The sequence below is a fragment of the Crinia signifera genome, chromosome 5, assembly GCF_055691185.1.
Source record: "Crinia signifera chromosome 5, ASM5569118v1, whole genome shotgun sequence".
Classification (NCBI taxonomy): Eukaryota; Metazoa; Chordata; class Amphibia; order Anura; family Myobatrachidae; genus Crinia; species Crinia signifera.
Window position 1 is genome coordinate 4,356,090 of NC_139221.1, and position 19,261 is coordinate 4,375,350.

The 19,261-nt window shown below is 54.0% G+C and overlaps 1 protein-coding gene across 4 annotated transcripts in view; it reads left to right on the plus strand.

Annotated features, from left to right (window-relative positions):
- The window catches only part of LOC146079868 (uncharacterized), a 158,646-nt gene extending 140,121 nt beyond the window's left edge, over window positions 1–18,525 (plus strand). For all 4 annotated transcript variants that reach the window (XM_083186537.1, XM_083186538.1, XM_083186536.1 and 1 more), the window contains 2 exons: window positions 17,450–17,615; window positions 18,067–18,525. In XM_083186537.1, the coding sequence (XP_083042663.1) occupies window positions 17,450–17,615; window positions 18,067–18,183 (283 nt within the window). In that variant the 3' untranslated portion in view covers window positions 18,184–18,525. The remainder of the gene's footprint in view (window positions 1–17,449; window positions 17,616–18,066) is intronic.
- Window positions 18,526–19,261: the final 736 nt, after the last annotated feature.

Consider the following 19,261-nt stretch of genomic DNA (forward strand, 5'->3'; position numbering starts at 1 on the left):
GACATTCTTCACAGGAAGAGGAGCAGCAGAACACGAGGACATGCACTGACACTAGGGGGAGGAAGGTACAGGTGGGAGACATTCTTCACAGGAAGAGGAGCAGCAGAACACGAGGACATGCACTGACACTAGAGGGAGGAGGGTACAGGTGGGAGACATTCTCCACAGGAAGAGGAGCAGCAGAACACGGGGACATGCACTGACACTGGGGGGAGGAAGGTACAGGTGGGAGACATTCTTCACAGGAAGAGGAGCAGCAGAACATGGGGACATGCACTGACACTAGAGGGAGGAAGGTACAGGTGGGAGACATTAGTCACAGGAAGAGGAGCAGCAGAACACGGGGACACGCACTGACACTAGAGGGAGGAAGGTACAGGTGGGAGACATTCTTCACAGGAAGAGGAGCAGCAGAACATGGGGACATGCACTGACACTAGAGGGAGGAAGGTACAGGTGGGAGACATTGTTCACAGGAAGAGGAGCAGCAGAACACGAGGACATGCACTGACACTAGAGGGAGGAAGGTACAGGTGGGAGACATTAGTCACAGGAAGAGGAGCAGCAGAACACGAGGACATGCACTGACACTAGAGGGAGGAAGGTACAGGTGGGAGACATTCTTCACAGGAAGAGGAGCAGCAGAACACGAGGACATGCACTGACACTAGGGGGAGGAAGGTACAGGTGGGAGACATTAGTCACAGGAAGAGGAGAAGCAGAACACGAGGACACGCACTGACACTAGAGGGAGGAAGGTGCAGGTGGGAGACATTAGTCACAGGAAGAGGAGCAGCAGAACACGAGGACATGCACTGACACTAGGGGGAGGAAGGTACAGGTGGGAGACATTCTTCACAGGAAGAGGAGCAACAGAACACGAGGACATGCACTGACACTAGGAGGAGGAAGGTACAGGTGGGAGACATTAGTCACAGGAAGAGAAGCAGCAGAACACGAGGACATGCACTGACACTAGAGGAGGGAAAGTACAGGTGGGAGACATTCTCCACAGGAAGAGGAGCAGCAGAACACGGGGACATGCACTGACACTGGGGGGAGGAAGGTACAGGTGGGAGACATTGTTCACAGGAAGAGGAGCAGCAGAACACGAGGACATGCACTGACACTAGAGGGAGGAAGGTACAGGTGGGAGACATTAGTCACAGGAAGAGGAGCAGCAGAACACGAGGACATGCACTGACACTAGAGGGAGGAAGGTACAGGTGGGAGACATTCTTCACAGGAAGAGGAGCAGCAGAACACGAGGACATGCACTGACACTAGAGGGAGGAAGGTACAGGTGGGAGACATTGTTCACAGGAAGAGGAGCAGCAGAACATGTGGACATGCACTGACACTAGAGGGAGGAAGGTACAGGTGGGAGACATTCTTCACAGGAAGAGGAGCAGCAGAACACAAGGACATGCACTGACACTAGGGGGAGGAAGGTACAGGTGGGAGACATTCTTCACAGGAAGAGGAGCAGCAGAACACGAGGACATGCACTGACACTAGGGGGAGGAGGGTACAGGTGGGAGACATTAGTCACAGGAAGAGGAGCAGCAGAACACGAGGACATGCACTGACACTAGCGGGAGGAAGGTACAGGTGGGAGACGTTCTTCACAGGAAGAGGAGCAGCAGAACACGAGGACATGCACTGACACTAGAGGGAGGAAGGTACAGGTGGGAGACATTGTTCACAGGAAGAGGAGCAGCAGAACACGAGGACATGCACTGACACTAGAGGGAGGAAGGTACAGGTGGGAGACATTAGTCAGAGGAAGAGGAGCAGCAGAACACGAGGACACGCACTGACACTAGAGGGAGGAAGGTACAGGTGGGAGACATTCGTCACAGGAAGAGGAGCAGCAGAACACAAGGACATGCACTGACACTAGGGGGAGGAAGGTACAGGTGGGAGACATTAGTCACAGGAAGAGGAGCAACAGAACATGTGGACATGCACTGACACTAGAGGGAGGAAGGTACAGGTGGGAGACATTCTTCACAGGAAGAGGAGCAGCAGAACACGAGGACATGCACTGACACTAGGGGGAGGAAGGTACAGGTGGGAGACATTCTTCACAGGAAGAGGAGCAGCAGAACACGAGGACATGCACTGACACTAGAGGGAGGAGGGTACAGGTGGGAGACATTCTCCACAGGAAGAGGAGCAGCAGAACACGGGGACATGCACTGACACTGGGGGGAGGAAGGTACAGGTGGGAGACATTCTTCACAGGAAGAGGAGCAGCAGAACATGGGGACATGCACTGACACTAGAGGGAGGAAGGTACAGGTGGGAGACATTAGTCACAGGAAGAGGAGCAGCAGAACACGGGGACAAGCACTGACACTAGAGGGAGGAAGGTACAGGTGGGAGACATTCTTCACAGGAAGAGGAGCAGCAGAACATGGGGACATGCACTGACACTAGAGGGAGGAAGGTACAGGTGGGAGACATTGTTCACAGGAAGAGGAGCAGCAGAACACGAGGACATGCACTGACACTAGAGGGAGGAAGGTACAGGTGGGAGACATTAGTCACAGGAAGAGGAGCAGCAGAACACGAGGACATGCACTGACACTAGAGGGAGGAAGGTACAGGTGGGAGACATTCTTCACAGGAAGAGGAGCAGCAGAACATGGGGACATGCACTGACACTAGAGGGAGGAAGGTACAGGTGGGAGACATTGTTCACAGGAAGAGGAGCAACAGAACACGAGGACATGCACTGACACTAGGGGGAGGAAGGTACAGGTGGGAGACATTAGTCACAGGAAGAGAAGCAGCAGAACACGAGGACATGCACTGACACTAGAGGGGGGAAAGTACAGGTGGGAGACATTCTCCACAGGAAGAGGAGCAGCAGAACACGGGGACATGCACTGACACTGGGGGGAGGAAGGTACAGGTGGGAGACATTCTTCACAGGAAGAGGAGCAGCAGAACATGGGGACATGCACTGACACTAGAGGGAGGAAGGTACAGGTGGGAGACATTAGTCACAGGAAGAGGAGCAGCAGAACACGAGGACATGCACTGACACTAGAGGGAGGAAGGTACAGGTGGGAGACATTCTTCACAGGAAGAGGAGCAGCAGAACATGTGGACATGCACTGACACTAGAGGGAGGAAGGTACAGGTGGGAGACATTGTTCACAGGAAGAGGAGCAGCAGAACACGAGGACATGCACTGACACTAGAGGGAGGAAGGTACAGGTGGGAGACATTGTTCACAGGAAGAGGAGCAGCAGAACATGTGGACATGCACTGACACTAGAGGAAAGAAGGTACAGGTGGGAGACATTCTTCACAGGAAGAGGAGCAGCAGAACACGAGGACATGCACTGACACTAGGGGGAGGAAGGTACAGGTGGGAGACATTCTTCACAGGAAGAGGAGCAGCAGAACACGAGGACATGCACTGACACTAGGGGGAGGAGGGTACAGGTGGGAGACATTAGTCACAGGAAGAGGAGCAGCAGAACACGAGGACATGCACTGACACTAGAGGGAGGAAGGTACAGGTGGGAGACATTCTTCACAGGAAGAGGAGCAGCAGAACATGTGGACATGCACTGACACTAGAGGGAGGAAGGTACAGGTGGGAGACATTGTTCACAGGAAGAGGAGCAGCAGAACACGAGGACACGCACTGACACTAGAGGGAGGAAGGTACAGGTGGGAGACATTAGTCACAGGAAGAGGAGCAGCAGAACACGAGGACATGCACTGACACTAGAGGGAGGAAGGTACAGGTGGGAGACATTGTTCACAGGAAGAGGAGCAGCAGAACATGTGGACATGCACTGACACTAGAGGGAGGAAGGTACAGGTGGGAGACATTCTTCACAGGAAGAGGAGCAGCAGAACACGAGGACATGCACTGACACTAGGGGGAGGATGGTACAGGTGGGAGACATTCTTCACAGGAAGAGGAGCAGCAGAACACGAGGACATGCACTGACACTAGGGGGAGGAGGGTACAGGTGGGAGACATTAGTCACAGGAAGAGGAGCAGCAGAACACGAGGACATGCACTGACACTAGCGGGAGGAAGGTACAGGTGGGAGACGTTCTTCACAGGAAGAGGAGCATCAGAACACGAGGACATGCACTGACACTAGAGGGAGGAAGGTACAGGTGGGAGACATTGTTCACAGGAAGAGGAGCAGCAGAACACAAGGACATGCACTGACACTAGGGGGAGGAAGGTACAGGTGGGAGACATTAGTCACAGGAAGAGGAGCAACAGAACATGTGGACATGCACTGACACTAGAGGGAGGAAGGTACAGGTGGAAGACATTAGTCAGAGGAAGAGGAGCAGCAGAACACGAGGACACGCACTGACACTAGAGGGAGGAAGGTACAGGTGGGAGACATTCGTCACAGGAAGAGGAGCAGCAGAACACGAGGACATGCACTGACACTAGGGGGAGGAAGGTACAGGTGGGAGACATTAGTCACAGGAAGAGGAGCAACAGAACATGTGGACATGCACTGACACTAGAGGGAGGAAGGTACAGGTGGGAGACATTCTTCACAGGAAGAGGAGCAGCAGAACACGAGGACATGCACTGACACTAGGGGGAGGAAGGTACAGGTGGGAGACATTCTTCACAGGAAGAGGAGCAGCAGAACACGAGGACATGCACTGACACTAGGGGGAGGAAGGTACAGGTGGGAGACATTCTTCACAGGAAGAGGAGCAACAGAACACGAGGACATGCACTGACACTAGAGGGAGGAAGGTACAGGTGGGAGACATTTGTCACAGGAAGAGGAGCAGCAGAACACAAGGACATGCACTGACACTAGGGGGAGGAAGGTACAGGTGGGAGACATTAGTCACAGGAAGAGGAGCAGCAGAACACGAGGACATGCACTGACACTAGAGGAAGGAAGGTACAGGTGGGAGACATTAGTCACAGGAAGAGGAGCAGCAGAACACAAGGACATGCACTGACACTAGGGGGAGGAAGGTACAGGTGGGAGACATTAGTCACAGGAAGAGGAGCAGCAGAACACGGGGACATGCACTGACACTGGGGGGAGGAAGGTACAGGTGGGAGACATTGTTCACAGGAAGAGGAGCAGCAGAACACGAGGACATGCACTGACACTAGAGGGAGGAAGGTACAGGTGGGAGACATTAGTCACAGGAAGAGGAGCAGCAGAACACGAGGACATGCACTGACACTAGAGGGAGGAAGGTACAGGTGGGAGACATTCTTCACAGGAAGAGGAGCAGCAGAACACGAGGACATGCACTGACACTAGAGGGAGGAAGGTACAGGTGGGAGACATTGTTCACAGGAAGAGGAGCAGCAGAACATGTGGACATGCACTGACACTAGAGGGAGGAAGGTACAGGTGGGAGACATTCTTCACAGGAAGAGGAGCAGCAGAACACAAGGACATGCACTGACACTAGGGGGAGGAAGGTACAGGTGGGAGACATTCTTCACAGGAAGAGGAGCAGCAGAACACGAGGACATGCACTGACACTAGGGGGAGGAGGGTACAGGTGGGAGACATTAGTCACAGGAAGAGGAGCAGCAGAACACGAGGACATGCACTGACACTAGCGGGAGGAAGGTACAGGTGGGAGACGTTCTTCACAGGAAGAGGAGCAGCAGAACACGAGGACATGCACTGACACTAGAGGGAGGAAGGTACAGGTGGGAGACATTGTTCACAGGAAGAGGAGCAGCAGAACACGAGGACATGCACTGACACTAGAGGGAGGAAGGTACAGGTGGGAGACATTAGTCAGAGGAAGAGGAGCAGCAGAACACGAGGACACGCACTGACACTAGAGGGAGGAAGGTACAGGTGGGAGACATTCGTCACAGGAAGAGGAGCAGCAGAACACAAGGACATGCACTGACACTAGGGGGAGGAAGGTACAGGTGGGAGACATTAGTCACAGGAAGAGGAGCAACAGAACATGTGGACATGCACTGACACTAGAGGGAGGAAGGTACAGGTGGGAGACATTCTTCACAGGAAGAGGAGCAGCAGAACACGAGGACATGCACTGACACTAGGGGGAGGAAGGTACAGGTGGGAGACATTCTTCACAGGAAGAGGAGCAGCAGAACACGAGGACATGCACTGACACTAGAGGGAGGAGGGTACAGGTGGGAGACATTCTCCACAGGAAGAGGAGCAGCAGAACACGGGGACATGCACTGACACTGGGGGGAGGAAGGTACAGGTGGGAGACATTCTTCACAGGAAGAGGAGCAGCAGAACATGGGGACATGCACTGACACTAGAGGGAGGAAGGTACAGGTGGGAGACATTAGTCACAGGAAGAGGAGCAGCAGAACACGGGGACAAGCACTGACACTAGAGGGAGGAAGGTACAGGTGGGAGACATTCTTCACAGGAAGAGGAGCAGCAGAACATGGGGACATGCACTGACACTAGAGGGAGGAAGGTACAGGTGGGAGACATTGTTCACAGGAAGAGGAGCAGCAGAACACGAGGACATGCACTGACACTAGAGGGAGGAAGGTACAGGTGGGAGACATTAGTCACAGGAAGAGGAGCAGCAGAACACGAGGACATGCACTGACACTAGAGGGAGGAAGGTACAGGTGGGAGACATTCTTTACAGGAAGAGGAGCAGCAGAACATGGGGACATGCACTGACACTAGAGGGAGGAAGGTACAGGTGGGAGACATTGTTCACAGGAAGAGGAGCAACAGAACACGAGGACATGCACTGACACTAGGGGGAGGAAGGTACAGGTGGGAGACATTAGTCACAGGAAGAGAAGCAGCAGAACACGAGGACATGCACTGACACTAGAGGGGGGAAAGTACAGGTGGGAGACATTCTCCACAGGAAGAGGAGCAGCAGAACACGGGGACATGCACTGACACTGGGGGGAGGAAGGTACAGGTGGGAGACATTCTTCACAGGAAGAGGAGCAGCAGAACATGGGGACATGCACTGACACTAGAGGGAGGAAGGTACAGGTGGGAGACATTAGTCACAGGAAGAGGAGCAGCAGAACACGAGGACATGCACTGACACTAGAGGGAGGAAGGTACAGGTGGGAGACATTCTTCACAGGAAGAGGAGCAGCAGAACATGTGGACATGCACTGACACTAGAGGGAGGAAGGTACAGGTGGGAGACATTGTTCACAGGAAGAGGAGCAGCAGAACACGAGGACATGCACTGACACTAGAGGGAGGAAGGTACAGGTGGGAGACATTGTTCACAGGAAGAGGAGCAGCAGAACATGTGGACATGCACTGACACTAGAGGAAAGAAGGTACAGGTGGGAGACATTCTTCACAGGAAGAGGAGCAGCAGAACACGAGGACATGCACTGACACTAGGGGGAGGAAGGTACAGGTGGGAGACATTCTTCACAGGAAGAGGAGCAGCAGAACACGAGGACATGCACTGACACTAGGGGGAGGAGGGTACAGGTGGGAGACATTAGTCACAGGAAGAGGAGCAGCAGAACACGAGGACATGCACTGACACTAGAGGGAGGAAGGTACAGGTGGGAGACATTCTTCACAGGAAGAGGAGCAGCAGAACATGTGGACATGCACTGACACTAGAGGGAGGAAGGTACAGGTGGGAGACATTGTTCACAGGAAGAGGAGCAGCAGAACACGAGGACACGCACTGACACTAGAGGGAGGAAGGTACAGGTGGGAGACATTAGTCACAGGAAGAGGAGCAGCAGAACACGAGGACATGCACTGACACTAGAGGGAGGAAGGTACAGGTGGGAGACATTGTTCACAGGAAGAGGAGCAGCAGAACATGTGGACATGCACTGACACTAGAGGGAGGAAGGTACAGGTGGGAGACATTCTTCACAGGAAGAGGAGCAGCAGAACACGAGGACATGCACTGACACTAGGGGGAGGATGGTACAGGTGGGAGACATTCTTCACAGGAAGAGGAGCAGCAGAACACGAGGACATGCACTGACACTAGGGGGAGGAGGGTACAGGTGGGAGACATTAGTCACAGGAAGAGGAGCAGCAGAACACGAGGACATGCACTGACACTAGCGGGAGGAAGGTACAGGTGGGAGACGTTCTTCACAGGAAGAGGAGCATCAGAACACGAGGACATGCACTGACACTAGAGGGAGGAAGGTACAGGTGGGAGACATTGTTCACAGGAAGAGGAGCAGCAGAACACAAGGACATGCACTGACACTAGGGGGAGGAAGGTACAGGTGGGAGACATTAGTCACAGGAAGAGGAGCAACAGAACATGTGGACATGCACTGACACTAGAGGGAGGAAGGTACAGGTGGAAGACATTAGTCAGAGGAAGAGGAGCAGCAGAACACGAGGACACGCACTGACACTAGAGGGAGGAAGGTACAGGTGGGAGACATTCGTCACAGGAAGAGGAGCAGCAGAACACGAGGACATGCACTGACACTAGGGGGAGGAAGGTACAGGTGGGAGACATTAGTCACAGGAAGAGGAGCAACAGAACATGTGGACATGCACTGACACTAGAGGGAGGAAGGTACAGGTGGGAGACATTCTTCACAGGAAGAGGAGCAGCAGAACACGAGGACATGCACTGACACTAGGGGGAGGAAGGTACAGGTGGGAGACATTCTTCACAGGAAGAGGAGCAGCAGAACACGAGGACATGCACTGACACTAGGGGGAGGAAGGTACAGGTGGGAGACATTCTTCACAGGAAGAGGAGCAACAGAACACGAGGACATGCACTGACACTAGAGGGAGGAAGGTACAGGTGGGAGACATTTGTCACAGGAAGAGGAGCAGCAGAACACAAGGACATGCACTGACACTAGGGGGAGGAAGGTACAGGTGGGAGACATTAGTCACAGGAAGAGGAGCAGCAGAACACGAGGACATGCACTGACACTAGAGGAAGGAAGGTACAGGTGGGAGACATTAGTCACAGGAAGAGGAGCAGCAGAACACAAGGACATGCACTGACACTAGGGGGAGGAAGGTACAGGTGGGAGACATTAGTCACAGGAAGAGGAGCAGCAGAACACGAGGACATGCACTGACACTAGAGGGAGGAAGGTACAGGTGGGAGACATTAGTCACAGGAAGAGGAGCAGCAGAACACGAGGACATGCACTGACACTAGAGGGAGGAAGGTACAGGTGGGAGACATTAGTCACAGGAAGAGGAGCAGCAGAACACGAGGACATGCACTGACACTAGAGGGAGGAAGGTACAGGTGGGAGACATTAGTCACAGGAAGAGGAGCAACAGAACACGAGGACATGCACTGACACTAGGGGGAGGAAGGTACAGGTGGGAGACATTAGTCACAGGAAGAGGAGCAGCAGAACACGAGGACATGCACTGACACTAGAGGGAGGAAGGTACAGGTGGGAGACATTCTTCACAGGAAGAGGAGCAGCAGAACACGAGGACATGCACTGACACTAGAGGGAGGAGGGTACAGGTGGGAGACATTCTCCACAGGAAGAGGAGCAGCAGAACACGGGGACATGCACTGACACTGGGGGGAGGAAGGTACAGGTGGGAGACATTCTTCACAGGAAGAGGAGCAGCAGAACATGGGGACATGCACTGACACTAGAGGGAGGAAGGTACAGGTGGGAGACATTAGTCACAGGAAGAGGAGCAGCAGAACACGAGGACATGCACTGACACTAGAGGAAGGAAGGTACAGGTGGGAGACATTAGTCACAGGAAGAGGAGCAGCAGAACACAAGGACATGCACTGACACTAGGGGGAGGAAGGTACAGGTGGGAGACATTAGTCACAGGAAGAGGAGCAGCAGAACACGAGGACATGCACTGACACTAGAGGGAGGAAGGTACAGGTGGGAGACATTGTTCACAGGAAGAGGAGCAGCAGAACATGTGGACATGCACTGACACTAGAGGGAGGAAGGTACAGGTGGGAGACATTCTTCACAGGAAGAGGAGCAGCAGAACATGAGGACATGCACTGACACTAGGGGGAGGATGGTACAGGTGGGAGACATTCTTCACAGGAAGAGGAGCAGCAGAACACGAGGACATGCACTGACACTAGGGGGAGGAGGGTACAGGTGGGAGACATTAGTCACAGGAAGAGGAGCAGCAGAACACGAGGACATGCACTGACACTAGCGGGAGGAAGGTACAGGTGGGAGACGTTCTTCACAGGAAGAGGAGCATCAGAACACGAGGACATGCACTGACACTAGAGGGAGGAAGGTACAGGTGGGAGACATTGTTCACAGGAAGAGGAGCAGCAGAACACAAGGACATGCACTGACACTAGGGGGAGGAAGGTACAGGTGGGAGACATTAGTCACAGGAAGAGGAGCAACAGAACATGTGGACATGCACTGACACTAGAGGGAGGAAGGTACAGGTGGAAGACATTAGTCAGAGGAAGAGGAGCAGCAGAACACGAGGACACGCACTGACACTAGAGGGAGGAAGGTACAGGTGGGAGACATTCGTCACAGGAAGAGGAGCAGCAGAACACGAGGACATGCACTGACACTAGGGGGAGGAAGGTACAGGTGGGAGACATTAGTCACAGGAAGAGGAGCAACAGAACATGTGGACATGCACTGACACTAGAGGGAGGAAGGTACAGGTGGGAGACATTCTTCACAGGAAGAGGAGCAGCAGAACACGAGGACATGCACTGACACTAGGGGGAGGAAGGTACAGGTGGGAGACATTCTTCACAGGAAGAGGAGCAGCAGAACACGAGGACATGCACTGACACTAGGGGGAGGAAGGTACAGGTGGGAGACATTCTTCACAGGAAGAGGAGCAACAGAACACTAGGACATGCACTGACACTAGAGGGAGGAAGGTACAGGTGGGAGACATTTGTCACAGGAAGAGGAGCAGCAGAACACAAGGACATGCACTGACACTAGGGGGAGGAAGGTACAGGTGGGAGACATTAGTCACAGGAAGAGGAGCAGCAGAACACGAGGACATGCACTGACACTAGAGGAAGGAAGGTACAGGTGGGAGACATTAGTCACAGGAAGAGGAGCAGCAGAACACAAGGACATGCACTGACACTAGGGGGAGGAAGGTACAGGTGGGAGAAATTAGTCACAGGAAGAGGAGCAGCAGAACACGAGGACATGCACTGACACTAGAGGGAGGAAGGTACAGGTGGGAGACATTAGTCACAGGAAGAGGAGCAGCAGAACACGAGGACATGCACTGACACTAGAGGGAGGAAGGTACAGGTGGGAGACATTAGTCACAGGAAGAGGAGCAGCAGAACACGAGGACATGCACTGACACTAGAGGGAGGAAGGTACAGGTGGGAGACATTAGTCACAGGAAGAGGAGCAACAGAACACGAGGACATGCACTGACACTAGGGGGAGGAAGGTACAGGTGGGAGACATTAGTCACAGGAAGAGGAGCAGCAGAACACGAGGACATGCACTGACACTAGAGGGAGGAAGGTACAGGTGGGAGACATTCTTCACAGGAAGAGGAGCAGCAGAACACGAGGACATGCACTGACACTAGAGGGAGGAGGGTACAGGTGGGAGACATTCTCCACAGGAAGAGGAGCAGCAGAACACGGGGACATGCACTGACACTGGGGGGAGGAAGGTACAGGTGGGAGACATTCTTCACAGGAAGAGGAGCAGCAGAACATGGGGACATGCACTGACACTAGAGGGAGGAAGGTACAGGTGGGAGACATTAGTCACAGGAAGAGGAGCAGCAGAACACGGGGACAAGCACTGACACTAGAGGGAGGAAGGTACAGGTGGGAGACATTCTTCACAGGAAGAGGAGCAGCAGAACATGGGGACATGCACTGACACTAGAGGGAGGAAGGTACAGGTGGGAGACATTGTTCACAGGAAGAGGAGCAGCAGAACACGAGGACATGCACTGACACTAGAGGGAGGAAGGTACAGGTGGGAGACATTAGTCACAGGAAGAGGAGCAGCAGAACACGAGGACATGCACTGACACTAGAGGGAGGAAGGTACAGGTGGGAGACATTCTTCACAGGAAGAGGAGCAGCAGAACATGGGGACATGCACTGACACTAGAGGGAGGAAGGTACAGGTGGGAGACATTGTTCACAGGAAGAGGAGCAACAGAACACGAGGACATGCACTGACACTAGGGGGAGGAAGGTACAGGTGGGAGACATTAGTCACAGGAAGAGAAGCAGCAGAACACGAGGACATGCACTGACACTAGAGGGGGGAAAGTACAGGTGGGAGACATTCTCCACAGGAAGAGGAGCAGCAGAACACGGGGACATGCACTGACACTGGGGGGAGGAAGGTACAGGTGGGAGACATTCTTCACAGGAAGAGGAGCAGCAGAACATGGGGACATGCACTGACACTAGAGGGAGGAAGGTACAGGTGGGAGACATTAGTCACAGGAAGGGGAGCAGCAGAACACGAGGACATGCACTGACACTAGAGGGAGGAAGGTACAGGTGGGAGACATTCTTCACAGGAAGAGGAGCAGCAGAACATGTGGACATGCACTGACACTAGAGGGAGGAAGGTACAGGTGGGAAACATTGTTCACAGGAAGAGGAGCAGCAGAACACGAGGACATGCACTGACACTAGAGGGAGGAAGGTACAGGTGGGAGACATTGTTCACAGGAAGAGGAGCAGCAGAACATGTGGACATGCACTGACACTAGAGGAAAGAAGGTACAGGTGGGAGACATTCTTCACAGGAAGAGGAGCAGCAGAACACGAGGACATGCACTGACACTAGGGGGAGGAAGGTACAGGTGGGAGACATTCTTCACAGGAAGAGGAGCAGCAGAACACGAGGACATGCACTGACACTAGGGGGAGGAGGGTACAGGTGGGAGACATTAGTCACAGGAAGAGGAGCAGCAGAACACGAGGACATGCACTGACACTAGAGGGAGGAAGGTACAGGTGGGAGACATTCTTCACAGGAAGAGGAGCAGCAGAACATGTGGACATGCACTGACACTAGAGGGAGGAAGGTACAGGTGGGAGACATTGTTCACAGGAAGAGGAGCAGCAGAACACGAGGACACGCACTGACACTAGAGGGAGGAAGGTACAGGTGGGAGACATTAGTCACAGGAAGAGGAGCAGCAGAACACGAGGACATGCACTGACACTAGAGGGAGGAAGGTACAGGTGGGAGACATTGTTCACAGGAAGAGGAGCAGCAGAACATGTGGACATGCACTGACACTAGAGGGAGGAAGGTACAGGTGGGAGACATTCTTCACAGGAAGAGGAGCAGCAGAACACGAGGACATGCACTGACACTAGGGGGAGGATGGTACAGGTGGGAGACATTCTTCACAGGAAGAGGAGCAGCAGAACACGAGGACATGCACTGACACTAGGGGGAGGAGGGTACAGGTGGGAGACAGTCACAGGAAGAGGAGCAGCAGAACACGAGGACATGCACTGACACTAGCGGGAGGAAGGTACAGGTGGGAGACGTTCTTCACAGGAAGAGGAGCATCAGAACACGAGGACATGCACTGACACTAGAGGGAGGAAGGTACAGGTGGGAGACATTGTTCACAGGAAGAGGAGCAGCAGAACACAAGGACATGCACTGACACTAGGGGGAGGAAGGTACAGGTGGGAGACATTAGTCACAGGAAGAGGAGCAACAGAACATGTGGACATGCACTGACACTAGAGGGAGGAAGGTACAGGTGGAAGACATTAGTCAGAGGAAGAGGAGCAGCAGAACACGAGGACACGCACTGACACTAGAGGGAGGAAGGTACAGGTGGGAGACATTCGTCACAGGAAGAGGAGCAGCAGAACACGAGGACATGCACTGACACTAGGGGGAGGAAGGTACAGGTGGGAGACATTAGTCACAGGAAGAGGAGCAACAGAACATGTGGACATGCACTGACACTAGAGGGAGGAAGGTACAGGTGGGAGACATTCTTCACAGGAAGAGGAGCAGCAGAACACGAGGACATGCACTGACACTAGGGGGAGGAAGGTACAGGTGGGAGACATTCTTCACAGGAAGAGGAGCAGCAGAACACGAGGACATGCACTGACACTAGGGGGAGGAAGGTACAGGTGGGAGACATTCTTCACTGGAAGAGGAGCAACAGAACACGAGGACATGCACTGACACTAGAGGGAGGAAGGTACAGGTGGGAGACATTTGTCACAGGAAGAGGAGCAGCAGAACACAAGGACATGCACTGACACTAGGGGGAGGAAGGTACAGGTGGGAGACATTAGTCACAGGAAGAGGAGCAGCAGAACACGAGGACATGCACTGACACTAGAGGAAGGAAGGTACAGGTGGGAGACATTAGTCACAGGAAGAGGAGCAGCAGAACACGAGGACATGCACTGACACTAGGGGGAGGAAGGTACAGGTGGGAGACATTAGTCACAGGAAGAGGAGCAGCAGAACACGAGGACATGCACTGACACTAGAGGGAGGAAGGTACAGGTGGGAGACATTAGTCACAGGAAGAGGAGCAGCAGAACACGAGGACATGCACTGACACTAGAGGGAGGAAGGTACAGGTGGGAGACATTAGTCACAGGAAGAGGAGCAGCAGAACACGAGGACATGCACTGACACTAGAGGGAGGAAGGTACAGGTGGGAGACATTAGTCACAGGAAGAGGAGCAACAGAACACGAGGACATGCACTGACACTAGGGGAGGAAGGTACAGGTGGGAGACATTAGTCACAGGAAGAGGAGCAGCAGAACACGAGGACATGCACTGACACTAGAGGGAGGAAGGTACAGGTGGGAGACATTCTTCACAGGAAGAGGAGCAGCAGAACACGAGGACATGCACTGACACTAGAGGGAGGAAGTTACAGGTGGGAGACATTCTTCACAGGAAGAGAAGCAGCAGAACACGAGGACATGCACTGACACTAGAGGGAGGAAGGTACAGGTGGGAGACATTAGTCACAGGAAGAGGAGCAGCAGAACACGAGGACATGCACTGACACTAGAGGGAGGAAGGTACAGGTGGGAGACATTAGTCACAGGAAGAGGAGCAGCAGAACACGAGGACATGCACTGACACTAGAGGGGGGAAGGTACAGGTGGGAGACATTAGTCACAGGAAGAGGAGCAGCAGAACATGGGGACATGCACTGACACTAGGGGGAGGAAGGTACAGGTGGGAGACATTAGTCACAGGAAGAGGAGCAGCAGAACACGAGGACATGCACTGACACTAGGGGGAGGAAGGTACAGGTGGGAGACATTAGTCACAGGAAGAGGAGCAGCAGAACATGGGGACATGCACTGACACTAGAGGGAGGAAGGTACAGGTGGGAGACATTGTTCACAGGAAGAGAGGAGCAGCAGAACACGAGGACATGCACTGAAACTAGAGGGAGGAAGATTCAGGGGAAATGCGAGGAAGTATTTTTTCAAAGAAAGAGTAGTAGATAAGTGGAATAGCCTCCCATCAGAGGTGGTAGACGCAAATACAGTAGTACAATTTAAACATGCTTGGGATAGGCATATTGATATAAGGAAATAAGGATCAAATATGGTTTGAGGTAACATGTTTAAAAAATGGCAGACTAGATGGGCCAAGTGGTTCTTATCTGCCGTCACATTCTATGTTTCTATGTTTCTAGGGTCTCGTGGTGCGCAGGCAGATGTAGGAGAGGGCCTGGGGATGCGCAGGCAGACGTAGGAGAGGGCCTGGGGATGCGCAGGCGGGTGTAGGCGAGGGCCAGGGGGTGTGCAGGCGGGTGTAGGTGAGAGCCTGCGGGTGTGCAGGCGGGTGTAGGCGAGGGCCAGGGGGTGTGCAGGCGGGTGTAGGCGAGGGCCTGGGGGTGCGCAGGCGGGTGTAGGCGAGGGCCAGGGGGTGCGCAGGCGGGTGTAGGCGAGGGCCAGGGGGTGCGCAGGCGGGTGTAGGTGAGAGCCTGCGGGTGTGCAGGCGGGTGTAGGCGAGGGCCTGGGGGTGTGCAGGCGGGTGTAGGCGAGGGCCAGGGGGTGCGCAGGCGGGTGTAGGTGAGAGCCTGCGGGTGTGCAGGCGGGTGTAGGCGAGGGCCTGGGGGTGTGCAGGTGGGTGTAGGCGAGGGCCAGGGTGTGCGCAGGCGGGTGTAGGTGAGAGCCTGCGGGTGTGCAGGCGGGTGTAGGCGAGGGCCAGGGGGTGCGCAGGCGGGTGTAGGCGAGGGCCAGGGGGTGTGCAGGCGGGTGTAGGCGAGGGCCAGGGGGTGTGCAGGCGGGTGTAGGCGAGGGCAAGGGGGTGCGCAGGCGGGTGTAGGCGAGGGCCAGGGGGTGCGCAGGCGGGTGTAGGCGAGGGCCTGGGGGTGTGCAGGCGGGTGTAGGCGAGGGCCAGGGGGTGCGCAGGCGGGTGTAGGCGAGGGCCTGGGGCTGTGCAGGTGGGTGTAGGCGAGGGCCAGGGGTGCGCAGGCGGGTGTAGGTGAGAGCCTGGTGGTGCGCAGGCGGGTGTGGGCGAGGGCCAGGGGGTGCGCAGGCGGGTGTAGGTGAGAGCCTGGTGGTGCGCAGGCGGGTGTAGGCGAGGGCCTGTGGGTACCAAGGCGGTTTTGTATACAAGGGTCTGGGGGTGCCCAGGTTGGTGTACGGGAGGGCCTGGGGGTGCCCAGGTGGCTGTAGGCGAGGGTCTGGCGGTGCCAGGTTACAGCCACCTGGCACCGCGAGGGTCACCTGGTGGATTAATCAGAGCGTATAATAAATCTGCCCGACGTGTGGCCACCTGCGCCTCCCCCTCTATGCTCTGTTCCCGGCCTTATCTCTGCACTATGCCCTGTGGGGTTAATCATTGGCAGCGATGCTGTTGTCTTACACAATGTCCTGGCACATTCCCGGCGTTTCCAGGGTGTGAATGACCCAAAGCTGAGGTGTGATTATACTGAATAAACCTTTGTCCCAAAGTCTGGCTGTGACACTCAGAGTCCCGTGGACAGATAGGAGACAGCTCTGGTTACAGGAGGTCACCGGATGGGACACCTGCCAGCGCCCTGCCCTCCCACCGTTACCATTACCAGCCCTGAGATATCGGGGGAGAAATACAGGACGATACAACAACACATTTCCTCTATACCTTCATATAAAATGTGATAATCGGTTTCTTTCCATGCAGATTTGCACAGCAGCGATGAGGGCTGAATTACCCCATACCGTATATTTTGTTTTGGGAATACAGGAGCTGCTGGTGTAAGGGATATTGTGGGATGTCAGCATGGCGGATGGAGGACTGCGGTGATGGTCCGTACAGCTGTAGACCAGTACAAGGTTCTCACTGGCGGCTGTACTGGGCATTACCTCTGCTGTAATATGGCCGTATTTATCATACCGAATGCCAAGGTCATCCTACGTAACTCCCAGCAGTGCCCCCCCCCCCCGCGACACCGGCCCGCAGCCCCGCCCCCAGCATTGTGTCACAGTCATACTTGTCATATTAACCCCACAACGCATCTCCCCATCAGGAAGAAGAAATCCCAGAAGCCTCGGTTCATGGACAGCATTGTCCTGGGGATCCCCATGGAGCAGCAAGAGGTCCGGCTCCCGAGGGCCCAGTTCTCATGGAGAAGAGAATGGGAATGGGATGATCTGACTGAAAAGACCCCGGCAAGCATTCAGCAAGGACCCCCGGTGAGAGCCTCCCCGTATGTGTAATGGGCATTTAGGGGCAGCCGTGTGATTGGTGGAACTGGTCCGTGTCATGGCCGGGTCAGCTGACCGCAGCGCGCCGGTGGCGGATCACATGTTGGTGGCTGCAGGTGTAAGAGCACCAGATGTACTAAGCCTTGAAAAGTGATAAACTAGAGACTCCTAAGCCACCAGCCAGTCAGCTCCTAACTGTCATCTTCAAACACTGCCTGTGACATGGCAGTTAGGGTCTGAATGGCATTTAGGAACTCTCGGTTTTATCACTTTTCAAGCTTAGTACATCTGGCCCGGGTGAGGTAGGCTTCCCCATGCAGCCGCCCACGGTAATAAGCAGGCCGCACCGGGGGGGGGGGGGGGGGGGGGGGGGGGGGGGAGGGGGGCGACAGCGGAAGCGTGCCACTCATTATTTACTTCATCTTTTTGTTTGTGCCAGGATCACGCTTCAGAAGCTCCAGAGATTCAGATGAAAACATTTGGAGACTTTGCGAGATCTCCGGTCGCGAGCCCTCACCGCGGGAGCCATAATCTGGCGTTTATCAGTGACGATTAGTGCTAGGAGCGGGGACAGAATGCTGGGTGCACATCGCCGGAGTACCTTCTACACTACGGCTTCAGATCCCTCGCCTGGTCCCAGGCACATGTATTATATACATTATCAGCGAATCTCTCGCTGCGACAGGTGACCCTTTTCCGGGCGACGTCAGGGGATGTACAACGTTCTGTTTCCGACGTTATTTGGAAAGTCGCATTTCTCCGGGAAGAAGAAAGTGCGCTTACATCAGGCGCGGTTACATCAGGCGCGGTTACATCCGCTAGTGATAGAATTAACGGTTTGTTGTCATTTATTGTAAGAAAACATTTTTATCAATAATAAAAACAATCATTGAGCTATAAATAATCCGTAAGAGAGTGATTGGGGGGCGGTCGCTCTTCCGATTGCTATGGACAGAGATGTCAGAGCCGCTTAGAGGGCGGGGCGTATACTGATTACCGATAACGACATTGTCTGTGGAGAAGGTAAGATGTTCTGCAGGGGGCTCATTCCTCTACAGCTCGCTGGGACCCTGAGGAGCTGTCTTCAAGTATGTTTCACCCTGAAGAAATAATAGCACGCCCCAGTAATTAGGCCACACCCATTATCCCCCAGCCCTGCCCCTTGTTTTGGTGCCGCTACAACTGGTCATTGTGGGTTAGAGCGGTATACGATCATTATCTCTATAAGGGGTTTATTTACAAGATTGACGATGGGATGTTGCTATGGGAAACCAAAACGCTTCTATCTATTACCTTCTAGAAGCTGCTAAATCAATAAGAAGTAGAATCGTCCCATCTTAGTAAATGTACCCCAAGTGCTTACACAGTGACAGCCTGTGTGTGGATATTTGGGGTTGTGTCTTACTGGTCTGTAATTAGCCATTGGAACGTGACACCATTAGCAGGGAATTTCCGTTATATTGTGGTATATACAGGGCTATTTTTGTGCAGGCTCCAGCAGGAACTGAGGCCCTTATTCTAGTTCACTCTTTCCGAAAAAATATTTCTTAGATGGACAAAACCATGTGCACTGCAGGTGAGGCAGGTGTTACTTGTGCAGAGATAATTAGATTTGGGTGGGGTTTTACACCTGC